Source organism: Mus caroli, unplaced genomic scaffold (genome assembly GCF_978045245.1).
Source record: "Mus caroli unplaced genomic scaffold, Mus_caroli_1 scaffold_3, whole genome shotgun sequence".
NCBI lineage: Eukaryota > Metazoa > Chordata > Mammalia > Rodentia > Muridae > Mus > Mus caroli.
In genome coordinates, this window is record NW_028227258.1 from 24446144 (window position 1) to 24460829 (window position 14686).

General features: G+C 42.4%; 1 protein-coding gene across 3 annotated transcripts in view; it reads left to right on the plus strand.

Annotated features, from left to right (window-relative positions):
- Nfkb1 (nuclear factor kappa B subunit 1) overlaps nt 1-14686 on the plus strand; it is a 108607-nt gene that overhangs the window by 22937 nt on the left and 70984 nt on the right. For 2 of the 3 annotated variants that reach the window (XM_021158247.3, XM_029474970.2), the window contains exons 3-6: nt 326-365; nt 5033-5111; nt 8942-8979; nt 12575-12673. In XM_021158247.3, the coding sequence (XP_021013906.1) occupies nt 333-365; nt 5033-5111; nt 8942-8979; nt 12575-12673 (249 nt within the window). In that variant the 5' untranslated portion in view covers nt 326-332. Of the gene's footprint in view, nt 1-325; nt 366-5032; nt 5112-6414; nt 6517-8941; nt 8980-12574; nt 12674-14686 lie in introns of those variants that run through there. The other variant, XM_029474969.2, reaches the window with a different exon arrangement.

The following is a 14686-nucleotide window of genomic DNA, read 5'->3' on the forward strand; positions in this document are numbered from 1 at the left end:
TATACTTTTCAAAGTTAGACTATAATAAGTAGAAGTGGCCACAGGATTCCATCTGGACCTGATTTTTACTCAGAGGTAGGACCAGCTGTATCAAACCGAGGACACTGAGCTTAGCCGAAGGGTTTAGATCCTGTGGTCTCCCTACAAGGAGAGGTAGATGCCAAGGAGGTACTGCACACATGATGCCCTCCTACAGAGGTCTTTTTTGCAGACATTTGTGGTCCCTGTAGAAATACAGCCTAGCCCTGCATATGTGCCAGAATTGTAGGATCTTTAAGATTCACTCCAGTGCTACAACTTTGATTTCCTGTTCTGTTTTGTACAGCTTCACCATGGCAGACGATGATCCCTACGGAACTGGGCAAGTAAGTCCTCAGCTCACTAGCAACTTTGTTTCAATGCGTTCTTATCCCAAACACACAGAGGCAACACTAGTAACTCAGTATCAAGCAAACCCTAAAGTAGTAAACACTACTGCAATTTATTTTCAGTTTTTCTGTTCTTCCAGAGTTGGAGAGGGCCCTTACTTATGTATTTTTGCATAAACTGTATATACTACATGCCAGAAAGTAGCCACTGAGTCAGTTGTGGTGATGAAGGTGTGACTCCAGTATTTCATATGGTGACTGGTATATTAAAAAAAATTGCTACTCAGTGAGATTTCTGGGGCTGCTATTAACATCGCTACAAACCTGGCGACTTGACACAATAGAAGTGTATCCTTTCATAGGTCTGGAGGCAAGAACTCTGAATTTGGGGCTGGCAGAATAGTTCCCACCTCCTACCGCTGCTGGGTGTGTTTAAAGATCCTTGGCATCACACCAGCTACAGTCTGTTGTTGTGTGGCTTTCCTCCACGTATTCACACATACCATCTCCTCTGTCTTAAAAACACATCACTTTTTGGATGGAGGATCCATCTCTGTCTAGTGTGAATTCATCTTAACATATATAAAGGCAAAGGCTGCCGTGTCCAAATAAGGTCACATGAAGGAGGAGCACTTATGAATTCTGAATATATTTTTTCAAAGGTACTGTAGTTAAGCCCACTGCAGTCTGTGGGAGTGAGTGTGCTTTGAGAGCGGCGCAGTGTTTATCATCACGTCATTGTCGCTGTCATCATAGGTGTGACAGCAGCCATGACACAGACTGACATGAGGATATCTGTATCTTCACTTTCCTTCTAGCTTTTTCTCTTAAAAATTCTAAACCCATAGAAGTGTTAGACAGTCTGATGAGTCCATGTTGATGGTTGATACTTCCATTTCTTTCTCTTCTCCCCATAGAGAATATAGGGAGCATAGAACTGATTCTTGAAAGCAGTTTCTAGCTGCTAGCATGATTACAGTGGTAATATTAAAAGTGGACTCTAATGATCTTTTAAATTATTTAAAATACTGGTATCTCTTTGCTCCTTAGCTATGTACTGAGACTTTATGCCCAGAACATTAGCATCCTAGAGATGAAGGGACAGGTGATATGCTCACTGGGTTCAGGACTGCATCCCGGCTGGAGTAACGGAACCACACTTTATACAGTTTGTGGATGTTGCCATGGTTCACTGAGAGACAGAAGCAGTGGGAGGGATTGCTGTGCGTTCCTTTAGGGAAAGAGCAGGTTAAGGATGACTTTGCAAAGGAGGACTAAGCTGAGCTTTGAAAGCTACAACCAGTGCAGGGGCACAATTTACCAAGGTAGCCCTGGCACAACGTTCATTACTACTTCACATTTAAATTTTGGTGGTAAGCACCCGAGACTACCATTTCCCAAATTTATGCTCGCAAAGAGTCAGCCAAGGGGTGGGGGAAAAAAAAAAGAGTCAGCCAAAAATAAAACTGAAAATGAAATATTTGGGGGAGACCTGGTGTTTCTATAGTCACACAGCCCCAGAGCTGCAGTCAGAGCTGCCATGGCCTGAGCCCTAGTAACAGCTGCAGTCAGAGCTGCAGTGGCCCTCTTCTTCTCACCCAGCAGGCGGAGTGAGCATGCACCATCCGCTCCTGACTATGTTATAAAGATGGTGGTACTGGGTGAACCTAAGGATGTTTTCTTTTATGGCAGCATGAAAGACACCTGGCAACCATACGCTCAAACCCCTTGTTTAACCTTTCACTTTTAATGGGCCTCCTCTTACACAGGCCAGCCCTCACCACCATGAGAGCTGTCTGCTTGGTTTCAAACCATGCTTTCCTGTCTGTACACAGGAAATCTTAGCAACCAGAGATGGTCTTTTATGCCACAAAAGAGTAAGACCTGCCGAGGACAGTCATTTTGAAAGTGTCTCATGTGGGCAGCAGTTCTGAGCTCATCAGCAGAGTGGACGTGTTCTGATAGTTCAGTTGTGGGGGAAGGGGAGGCCCTTGGAGGCTTTTAAGATTTTTTGTCTTTGGGTTGGTTTTTTTTCTTCCTGTCTTAAGCTTTAAGTCTATCTTTTCTAAAGTTTGCATTTTTTGAGGGAGGTGTCCTCCGTGTTTTAGCCACACTGGAGTTTGTTCTCCACCTGTCACCAAGCAAACACCACATGCCGCCTTCAACAGGACATCTGTCTTAGTGGGCTTCTCCCCCAGCCCGCTCACTGCAGACAGAGGCGGAACCACAGCAAAGGACTTCTTTGTGAGGTCATTCTCTTTGCTCAGAGATGGAGGCCTGGAGCTTATTGTAAAACCTAGTTTCCCATTCAGTGTGTCTTTTATGGTTAATAGCGAATGGCACAGGTGCGCTTTGCTTTTAAGGATTGAAATATAACACACTCTCTGCTCCTCAATTGAAAATTTGCATCCCTCAAAAGTGGATTTGAAGTGACTCGCATTTAAACATCACATTTTTAGGGGCCAGTAAGATTTTTCAGAGAGCAAAGTGCTTACTAAGACAGCTTGACTTTGACTTCCTCCACTACCCACACATAAGCACACACATGTTACACACATACACATATCCATCTCATGTTAAACACGCATACTACACATACATACACACTCTTACACTATACATACATGCACACCTTACACACACATACATGCACATACACTCAAACACACATACTCACACACTCTCACTACACATACATACACTTTCACACTATACACACATACATGCACACACACTCACACTACACATACATACATATTTTCATACTACACATGCATACACACATACTACGCATACATATACACTCTCATACCACACACACATACACTCACACTACACACATACACATTCTCACACTACACACACACAAATGTAATAAACATGTAAGCATTACTCTTCTTATTCTTGATTTAACTAGACATAGTAGGATTTGAGGTACCCAAGAATATCTAGTGATTTACTAATAAGGAAAAAAAAACCCAAAAAAACAAACAAAAAAAAAACCCTGTCTAGCTTGCAAGCTGACCAGAGAAAGTAAAAGAAATACTTTGGTTTCTATGTTGTCACTTCTGGGGAGTGAGACAGATAGTGAGCTCACACATACAAATGTGAATTTCTAAATGAGCTAACTGGGGAAATTCCTTTTGGAGTAATTATTAGTCGTAACTTACCAAGGTAGAGCTTAATTCTACCAAAACGTTATATGTTCACTTTTTCAGTTTTCTTGGTTGTGTGTTGTTTCTGTAACAAGTTACCATAGTATCTGAAACAACACAAATATCTTCTAAAGATTAGTTGAGGCATCAACAGGGCTACACTCCTAGCAGCGTTTATTTCTTGTCTTCCAAGCTTCTAGGGGCTGCCTGTAAGTCCTGCTAGCATCCCTGACTCCTGCCTCTGTAGGCCTGGGTGAGTCCTGCTAGCATCCCTGATTCTTGCCTCTGTAGGCACACTGCACTTTGATTTCTCACTCTCCTAAGTAGCTCACTTGGATATTCCAGGATAATCCTGTCATTTAATTGTCCTACATTGATGGCACATGCAATATATCTTTTGCCACAGAGAGTATAGGTTCTGGGGAATAGGAAGGTTCTGTGGAGTAGCATGTAGACATCTTTGGAGCCATTGTTCAGTGTGCCTTCATCTACTAAGTTCAGGTATTTATATTGTAATAGAAAATAGAGCCGGGCAGTGGTGGCACACGCCTTTAATCCCAGCACTTGGGAGGCAGAGGCAGGTGGATTTCTGAGTTCGAGGCCAGCCTGGTCTATAAAGTGAGTTCCAGGACAGCCAGGGCTACACAGAGAGACCCTGTCTCGAAAATTAAAAAAAAAATAGAAGAAAAGAAAAAGAAACTAGAGGCGGGAGAAAGTGAGCCCTGTGCTCCATCATGTTCTCAGTTGTATTGCCAGTCATTTTGTAAGTTGTATAACTCCTGCCTGTAATTCTTTCAAGGCCTTGAAGTTCTGTAGCTCAATAAGGACTATATTTATCATCAGAACAGAAGCACAGATATCTAAGATCATGTGCACGTATGTGCTGTCTGTAAGTGTACATGCACAAGTGTGTGGAGGCTAAAGGTCACTCCTATCTTCGATTTTGAGAAACGGTGTCTTACCCAACCCAGAGCTCCTGGATTCAGGTAGTCACTCAGCCAGCAAATCTTTGTGTCTCCACCTTCCCAGAGCTGGGACTGCAGACAAATGCCACCAGCCCAGCTTTTCACTTGGGTACTGGGGCTCTGGACTCAGGTCCTTGTGCTCTACAGCAAGCACCTTATCAGCTGGGTCATCTCCCCACCCTCTGGGATGTAATGAACTCATGTTCCTGAGAGGCTGCAAGATTCAGATCACTCATTCTACACATTTTTCTGAAGGGTCCAGCATGCCTGAAGCTCTCTTGGCTCCAAAGATGCACAGCTTGTGGGATCCACCAGGCCCTTGTCTTTAGTGACCCCATAGCCATTATTCTCCTCAAATTTCTTTGTTACATAAGTTACATACACAGCAGCCTAAGAAGGTCCCAGAAAGGCAAGTTAAAATTTTGATTTCAGGAATCCTATTTTTACGTTTTTATTTCTAGTTTTCAATCGTGTAATTAGTTTTCTGGCTTTGTATATTAGTGCAAGAAGAGAAATTAAAATATTTGTATTTTCTGCTTTACAGATGTTTCATTTGAACACTGCTTTGACTCACTCAATATTTAATGCAGAATTATATTCACCAGAAATACCACTGTCAACGGGTAAGAAAAACACCCCCTTTTCCTGTTGTTTTGCTTTCCCTTAAAAATATTTGGGGTCAGGAGTCAGGGAGATGTGGATCAACCAAACTAAGTATATATGAAATTACTATAAGGAAACCTGTTACTTTGTGGGTGCTTGGGACCTAGCCCAGGTCCTCTGGAAGAGCCGCAAGCACTTTTAACCACAGAACCGTCTCTTTAGCCACAACAGTCTCTTTTAAAATTCAACAATATTCATAGGAAGGAAGTGGTGATCCGTGTTTTAAAACCACCCTTTCAGTATGCTTTCTGGAAATGTGTCTCACAGAAATGCTCCGGCGTGCGCGCACACACATTGTTTTAGCAAGTGTGGTTTCTGGTCTCTGTTAGAATACCCTGAAGCACTGTCTTCACCCAGTGTAAGGACTTTCCTCTTCTCCGTATCTCATTACCGCAGCTCACAGAGAGCCAGTCTCAGCCCCTCAGTTCTGTATCTGAGGGCCAGTCTTGTCAGCCAGGACACGAGGCTCTGGGGAAACAGTAGGAAAGTGACCTTTATATTCTGACCAGACCACGCATACAGAACTAATCCTCCTGACATGACTGCTAATTAACGAACCCACAAACTGTTTAAGGTCGTTTATGCTATAGCACACGGGCTTCATTTAGACTCATTATTGACTGGCAGGTGCGTAGCCTCGGCCTGATGGTTCTTTTGCTGCTTTGATCACCTGTTGGAGCTAAGCCGTCTTCAGCAGCCACTTGTTAGTTGGTGGAGATGCGTATAGAAGTGATTGTCCATCATTGAGGTGGACAGCAGGTGCTTCGTGATGTAGTTTTTATCATTCTCATTTAAAATGACTATGGTTATGCCAGCGCCTGCCTTACAGAAAGTTTTCTACACACGTGGGAGGAAGGAGAGTTAGTATGTCACCCTCCTCACTGGTACCCAGAAGTTACACCACGGAGGCCTGACTGTCCTTACCCCAAACGCGTATTTCCTAACCACCACAGTTTATCTGTAATCTTGAGCTGTCCAGCACGCTCTAGGTCGCCTTCTTGTGACCAAGTAAATGCAGGGGAGGCAACCGTGTTTCCTGTGAACTTCTAAACTCTGAGACCCCAAGAGCTTCCTTTAGCATTTCTGCTTTATTGAAAATGTTGCAGACTCGGTTCTGCCCTCAGGGAAAGCACAGGTTTCTAGAAAATGCCTCTAATTAGTTAGAATACTAAACAGCATCCTGCAGGCAGACGATGTTCTAATGTGTTCTCCTTTTCCTTTGGTTTATGGACTTAGAAATAAAGTTATCCAAAGAATCATCTCAGGAAGTCGTTGCTGTTCATATCATTGCACTTCTGGAATCTTCTTTTCCATAGTGTTAGAGAATCCTTCAGAATTGCATGGAAGACGCATTCTTTTCCTGCTGTAAGGGCTCCTTGTTTGCACTAGCTCTCCGGCTCTGTTTCAGTGTGTTGTCCTGTTTTTATAGTCCAAGATGGATGGGACATTTTGTTCAGATTTTAAAGGACTAGAAAGGTTATCTGCGACAGTGTTTGCTTGTAATTTTCATGTGGATTTTTTTTCAATCTTCTCAACTTCTTAAAATCTCCAAGTATTAGTATTTCTAACCCTGTGTTGGGAACTCTCTAACAAGGGACAGCTGATAGGTCTATGTCATTTTGCTGTGATTTAATTTTCTTTTTACAATGGAAGATCATTTTTTTCTGGCACAGAAATGTAGCCAACAGAATATTAGCCTTGAAACAGGTATCTGTGTATCAGCTCCAGTGTTCTACTTCACTGACCCTTGGGTGTGCTCTTCCAAGGGTAACGATTGCCCCCTCTCCGCATGGACCTTCACATATGTAAGGAAAGCCTAAAACCAATCCTGTGAGTGTTTCAGACGGGCTGTTAAGAAGGAAGAGACTTGGAGCCTAACCCAAGGATGTCTCCTCTGCCTCCATATTTCAGCAGCATCTTATCCAAATACTACCACCTTCCTGGCCTGGCTTCTCAGTAGGCTCTTTTGGATGCCTAGAGGAAATGTATATTTTTAATATTGTCATACAAACTGTCTAATATGCCTAGCATGAAATATTTTTCTAATCAGTTTTATTTCCTCAGAAAAGTTAAATTCTAGCAGTTTTCTTTTTGAAATTTAAAGTTAACAGTTTCCTTTCTAAAAGTTTGAAGGGTCAAGGGATGAATCCCATGAGACAGAAGAAGGTAATTTGCTTCGTTACTGACCCCAGTAACCACCCATCTGTCTTTCTTGTTTGGCTTTGAATTAGGTTTCCAATTGCTTTCCTGGTACAGTGTTTAGGCTTCCGTGTTATCTGATCAGTCATAATATTGAGAAGGTAAAATGTATTCTCTTTGAAGTTACAGTTTATTAAGAATTACAACCTGAACTTTTATCTCACCTCAAATTTACTTATGCAAAATAAGGCTTAAGCTTCAGCCAAGAGAGTGAATTTTCAAATGAGCACAGAAGTGTTCTTCTAGACTGTCTTCAGCTTCAAGTCTTAATTTTCACTCAAACAACTATAAAATGTCGAATATGTTTGTGTATTACACAGCTATTGGTTATCATACTGGGACATAGAAACCATCTGATGTCCTTATGGAATTTTTTATCATAACATTTATATTTATGTTCTCAGAAGTTGTGAATTTATTTTGAAATTTCAAGTCAGATATCAATGGTATATAAATTGAGCCTTTAGGTCCTTTTCATAGTAATTAATCGGCATGCATTTATCTTCAATTACATTATTTTTGGTATTTTATCATGACTCTGGGCTGTTTTAGAACAGAGTTCTTGTGAGCACGCACTGTTAGATACTTCATTATATCTGCATCAAAAGCTATGAGTAAGATGCCAGGGTCGTGGTCCATGCTTTTAATCCCAGCACTTGGCAAGAAAATCTCTGTGAGTCTGAGGCCAACTTTGTCTACATAGTGAGCTCCAGGCGAGCCAAGGATACATGGTGAGTCTCTGTCTAACCAAACAAAACAAGCCATGGAGAAGCAAGAAAAGTTCTTCAGGTCTCACAGAGGGCAAGGAAGAAGCCAGCTAGGCAACAGTGGCTGTCCCTTGGCTTGAGGTAAGGGAAAGACTACAATTCAGGAGCAGTGTTAGGAGAGACAGGTGGCCCAGGATCTCCCTTCTGTGGGTTTCTAGCTTCAGTTCTTCATTTAACACTGGGCAGTTCTCTTTGAGGGAGCAAAGTAGTCTGCGGGTGAAGGCCACCTGACACCACACCTCTCAGAGGTGCTCCCTGCACTCAGCTGTGTTGTGCCCTCAATGCTTGTTGACACATGAGTCTGAGGGCTGCTCGTATCAGAATCTCTGCCAGCATTCAGACCTTTTGTTCTGTCCAGTGGTGTACCGTTACCATTCAGAAGAAGCCACTTATTTACCGCTAGTCACTTAAACTATAAAACTACTGTTAAAGTAAGCTGAACTTAGGAGCAGGAGCAACTGGTCAGCAGTTTAGAGTGTCCAGTTCTCTTCCTTGGGACCCAAGCTTGGTTCCTACTATCACATGGCAGCTAACAACCACCTGTAACTCCAGTTCCAGGGCATCAGACACTCTCATCTGACTTCCTTGGGCACTAAGCAAAGCACTTATGAGCAAAAAATAAGATAAATATTTTTTAAAACATTTATTTAATACTTCAAATGAGAACACATATCAGTAGAGCACATTTCACCTATAAAAAAAAAGATTTGAAATCTCTGTTTAAAGCATAACTTCAGCATTTGGCTTGCTTTGTATTTCATACAAGATTCCAGAAGTCTCACAGTTTTCTTTTGGTTTTCTTGTGTTGTGCTTGTTTTTAACAGATGGCCCATACCTTCAAATATTAGAGCAACCAAAACAGGTAAGAAAAAAGGGGTCGGGTGTTTGGTAATGTTACCTCTCATGGTAAGGCTTTGGTCTCTGAGTAATAGTTAAATCTGATGACAGAGGTAAGTGTTTTATCTGAATAATCAGCAGCCTGCCGTGTTATGCAATAACTTCCTGTGTCTACTTTACATTTTTTTTACAAATGGCTTTGAAACATCAGTTAATTATAAATCCTTGGTAGCCTGTCCTTCTTCCAGCTTAGCTTATCAGCCGCTTCCAGGGAAAGCCCTGGAGAGTCTCATTCATGAATACTCACACACACACAGGTTCACAGCCACTCTGATGCTCTATTGCTCATGGCCATGCCCGCAGGGTACCCCTCCTGCCTTCATAAGCTCTGGGCCTTTTCTGTGCATATAATGTGTAGCTTAAGGCAGTAAACGCACTGGGAGACATTAGAGTGGACTGTGAGATCCCTCCCCCACCCCTCTGGCTTTAGTCCCAGCCTTTTTGAAGCAAGGAGAGGATTTTTTTGTTTGTTTGGTTGTTGTTGTTGTTGTTGTTGTTGTTGTTGTTGTTGTTGTTGTTATTTTTGTTTGTGTTTTTGTCTGGCTCTTTCACTTTCTACTAAATATTGTGCTCACCAGCTGAAGATTGAAATAGCCTCAAAACTGCAAATATGCTCATTAGAAGTTGCGTGGCTCTAGTACTGTAAGAGAGAAGAGAATCTTTAATATCTGCCAATAGAACATTTCAGTCATTATGGGATGGAAGTTATGGTATAGCCTCCCACAGAGTGAGAACCAAGTCACTAGATCTCTGGGAGGATATGCTCATCACAGCCGTGGCGCTGAAGGACTGTATACCTGGCCTACCGCGTTGTGTCACCCAATGCCTTTTCTAGGCTGTTCCTTCTTGTAACTCAAGAGAGTGGGTTAACACATCGTATTGACACTCAATGCTAAGAAGTGAATGCTGACAGCATTCGGTGCTGTGCTGTAGAATTCTGATGTGGTCAGCTGTTAAATAGGAGAAGCATCTTAGGGATGTCCACGCTACTTTGTAAAGCTGAAATCAGATGGAAATGTTTATTATAAAGACAGCAATGTCACATGGAACTTTGGGGCATTGTTTGTTTGCCTCCTGACCCCCCACATACACACACTTATGCACATATACACCCTGCCCTGGGCTGCAGATAACACCTGCCCTTGCTTTTTCTCCACGTCCATCTTTGTAAAGATGATTTCTCACATAAAGTCACTGTTCTCGGAGCTCTTCAGGTAGAGTTGTGTTCTGTCAAATTCTGCCCAGTAATCTGGAGTCCTGGAAAATGTCCTAGCCTGGAAGATTTGGTGAATTCATAAAACTGATGAGCCCAAAATGTACCTACACATCAAATAGACTTTTCAGATTTTAGAAATTTTTAAATAATTTATTTAATTGTATTTTATGCGCATTGGTGTGATGGTGTCAGAGCCTTGTAACTGGAATTACAGACAGTTGTAAGCTATGATGTGGGTGCTGGGAGTTGAACGCAGGTTCCTTGGGAGAGCAGACAGTGCTCTTCTGAAACATTTCTCTAGCTCCCCCTTTTAACAATATTAAAATTGCATTGTTTTATTTTTTAATGTGTTGCTGTCTTTGCCCCCACCCTGTGTGTGTGTGTGTGTGTGTGAGTGTGAGTGTGTGTGTGTGTGTGTGTGTGTGTGTGTGTGTGTGTACAAGCATGTCTATGAAGGTTGGGTGACAACTTTTGGAGTTGGTACCCTTCTACTATGTGGGTCCTCGGGAACAATCTGACCCACTGAAAAATATTGCCAGCTCCAGGACCTTATTTTTCTAAGCATAGCACTATGATAAAATTTTTAATGTGTAGCTTGTTATTATGAACCCCAAAGTCATAGGTATTTATGATGTATTTGAATAGCTAGTATAGTTACAGAATTTAAAATTTAATTCATTTTGTGTGAATATATAAAATCTTATATGTGTAAAACATCATGTTTGATTGCCAGTCCGGTTTTATTTTGGTATCTGGCTTTAGTGAAAGTAAGAAGGTTATATGTAAGTCAGGCTTTTTGACTGGATGTATGGAGTCTCTCTGAGGTTCATGACTCGTTTGAAGTAAATGGCGTTCCTGAGATGAATAGGGATAGATGGTGAACATTTAATTTCAGAATACTAGGATTAGAAATGTGTCCAGAGCGTGCATTTTAAGACTTCCTAATTTTAAGTTGTTATTTAATTTAAAACATTAGTTTATTTCTGAGACAAAAATGTCTGTAGTCATTGCTGGCTTCAAACTAGTGGCAGTTTTCCTACTTCCCCTCTCTAAGTGATAAGGTGACAGGTGTGAGCCACCACGCCCAGCTCAAAGGCATTGCTCCAGCCGAACAGAGCAATACACATTACAACCTTCAGAATAAATGCTGCCTTGGATAGGACGATCAATGTTCTTATTCGACCAAGAATAATACATAGTGTCACACGCTGTACAATAAATCATGCTGGTTTCAGGGTTAAACGTCACTCTCCATAAGGTATGAAAGGGCACAGGTACATATTTTTCCAATGCCACAAAGAAATTTTGTAATTAAAGATAAGGAACCACTATGTTAAGTTTTTGAGTTAGAAATGTTCTTTTTCTTGGAGGCCTTTTGGATGATGAAAATGAACCAAAGCACAGACTACATGTTTTTAGACTGTCCAGTTCCATGGCATGTTTCTCACTGTTAACTGTTTATTCGTGTTGTGTTGTGTTGTGCTGTGTGAGCTTTGTACTGCTTTGTTTAGAGGCGGCAGGGTCTCAACAGTGTAGCCTTGGCTGGCCCCAAACTCACAGATCTCCATTTACGTGCCTCTGCCTCACAAGCACTGGGGTAAGATGTGTGCCAGTTATAATCTGAAGGTGTGTTTGAATTTTCTCAGTTAAGTGGATCCCCATTCTAACGGGCAGCCCATTTGGGGCTCTTGCTGTTATACATGCTATTGTATAGTTTGGGGGCGATTGAGTTCAAGCATTATCCAGACTGGATCCCAGTAATATTAATTTTTACAAGCTTTATGATCTTATTCTTTGAAGTGCTCAGAAGACTGCTAGATTCACAGTGTCGTAGCATACGGCATGCCTGTAACACAGATGCACTTAATCCTCCAGAGACTTGAGGCACCGGGAGAAGGGGCATATGGGTGGGGAGCACCCTCTCAGAGTCGAGGAGGAGGAGGAATGGGGTGAGGAACTTGGGGGTGATGTAAATAAATAAAATAATTCTTAAAAAGACACCTCTATGGTCTGTGATCAGAGCAGATAAAGGAACTCCTTTAAGTAATTAGCATAACTTTTACTGATGGCAGAGCGGAGAGCTTGGCAGCAGCCATTGGTAACGAGAGGCTCCAGTTGAATAAACTGTAGCGCGTATATCCAAAGGCTTAAACTCTTCATCACTCCTGTGCTGAAGGTGCGTGCCTGGCTTCTCCGCCACCGCTCAGTGCATCATTTTCTTAGTGGCTGTTAGAAAGCATTTCTCGTCTGCAGAGTTGTCTTCCACAGTTTTGCATGTTTAGAGACTTGTGTGTACGTCTGTCGTGGTCGTGTTCAGTAAATACCGCTGTGTTCACCTCTGCAGAGGGGATTTCGATTCCGCTATGTGTGTGAAGGCCCATCACACGGAGGGCTTCCGGGAGCCTCTAGTGAGAAGAACAAGAAATCCTACCCACAGGTCAAAGTAAGTTTGAAACCTCTGCTCTCACTGCCCAGGAGCAAAGCCAAACGCTTCAAGTGAATGTCTGGGATGTTCCTTTGCCCCTCAGCGGGAGTGTTGACATGGTTCTTAGAATTTTTAAATAGAAATTCATCTCATAAAAATGACAAATCGTCAAAACACCATTAACATCTCCATTTAAGTGAGATGGTTCCAACATCAACTAAGAAAAACTTAACTACCTCTCCAGTGATCTTAAAGCTGTCTTTTCATCTTAAAGTATTTTTAAATAGTCTCTGATGTTTTAGTAAAACTTGGAGCCAGGTGTCATAGTCCATACCTGTAGTCACTGGACTTAAGAGGCTAGCAACTGGAATGTCAGATATCCCAAGCTAGCCTCAGCTACATAGCATGCTTGAGCTCAGCCTGGGCTAGGAGAGACCCTTAACTCATAAGAAAACCAAGAAAATAAAAAATGTCTTTGAGACAAATTTCAAATACTGGGTTTATAGAGATTTCATGACAATTCCCTTGACAGAATATATTGGCTATGGAGTATATTAATTATTTAAGATAATAAGTTCAGACCCAAGTGATGGAATGAACAGGTTGTAAACAGGCTTATCTCACTGACCAAACATATAAATACACAAATGTCACTAGCATGTACTTCACAAGGTGTTTTAGAGTTTCAATGAGGAAATATGTTTAAGTTCTCTATAGAGAGCCTGACAGAAACCGTGTGCAGCCACCATGAATGAGTTCTGTAGCATGGGGGGCAGAGGGGTGGGAGGAGCTTCACTGTCTTTAGCTTGGGGGTGTCGGGTGTAGCCTCACTGTTTTTAGCTTTTTACATTGTTGATCTAATTGAGACTTTCTTTCTCTAGTTCAGAGTTTCTATTTTCCTAATCCAGTGTTGTGTTTCAGAGACTGACAGTGATTTTGCAAGGAAATAGTTAAAAACTTTCGAGTGTTTTAAAAGGTTTTATTTATTTGGTAATCTTGGCTTAGACTAAATGTTACCAGCAGTAACCGTTATGGCACTCCAGCCTCTGTCTTTCTGCTGGCCTCTGTCTGTCTTTCTGCTGGCTTGAGATCTCAGATGCTCTTGCCCTCAGCTGAGCTGACACTGGGGAAGTTATCTTCGGTTTTGCCTCCTAGGTTGCTTGTCCCCCTTTTAATGTTGTACTTCCAGGCTCAGGCCTTCCAGGTTCTTGCCCTCTGTCTAAGACAAAAGAACCATACCATCCTTTATCTTTCCAGTGAAACTCAACTCCTGGCTTGGGTCCTGAGAGTCACATTTTCATTTTAAGGCTCCCAGCTCTAGTTGTGGAATGAGCCGTTTTTTTCTCAATAAAGGTAACTGAATGTGGAAGTGCAATGGCTTTAGTGCACAGAAGGCCACAGTTATGTTAGACAGTGTTTTTCATAGAAGTCGAACCACGTCGGTGAAGACAGGGAGATAGTTAGATGGATGACTGAGCGATAGCGGAGGAGATGAGAGGAATCGGCCTTAACTGTCACGATTATGAACGACACCAAGACCCACTCTGCAGCGTCTGTAAAATGTGCCCAGGGATACTGCTAGGATTCCAGCACAGAAGCCTGAGCGCCGTGTAACCGAGGGGACTCTCTATCTAAATCTGGGTGTGGCTATGCTTTTCCTCTAAAGGCAGGAGAGATTGGACTGCTGATGCCCTGGAGGGGCAAGAAATGAAGAGTGTCCTCCCTCCCATTCAGGTGGGGCAGTAGACAGAGGGAGGAAAGGAGGGGAGGATTCTCTGGTGTTAGGTCTAGCAGGTCTTCTAGCTGAAGGGAAGGTCTTCCGTCAGTCCAGCATACTTCCCAGTGTCCTCTGGAAACATGCACACAGCTAGGAGGCAAATGCTTTCTCAGCTTTCTGCGTCTGCCCAGTGTAGTTGACTGAACACCTGAAATTTCCCTCAGGACAGTCTGTGGCTTCCAGTCCTGCAGAGGCTAGGTAAGGAATGCAGAGCAGAATACCGGCGAAGAGAACGGTTATTCCACATCCCTGGT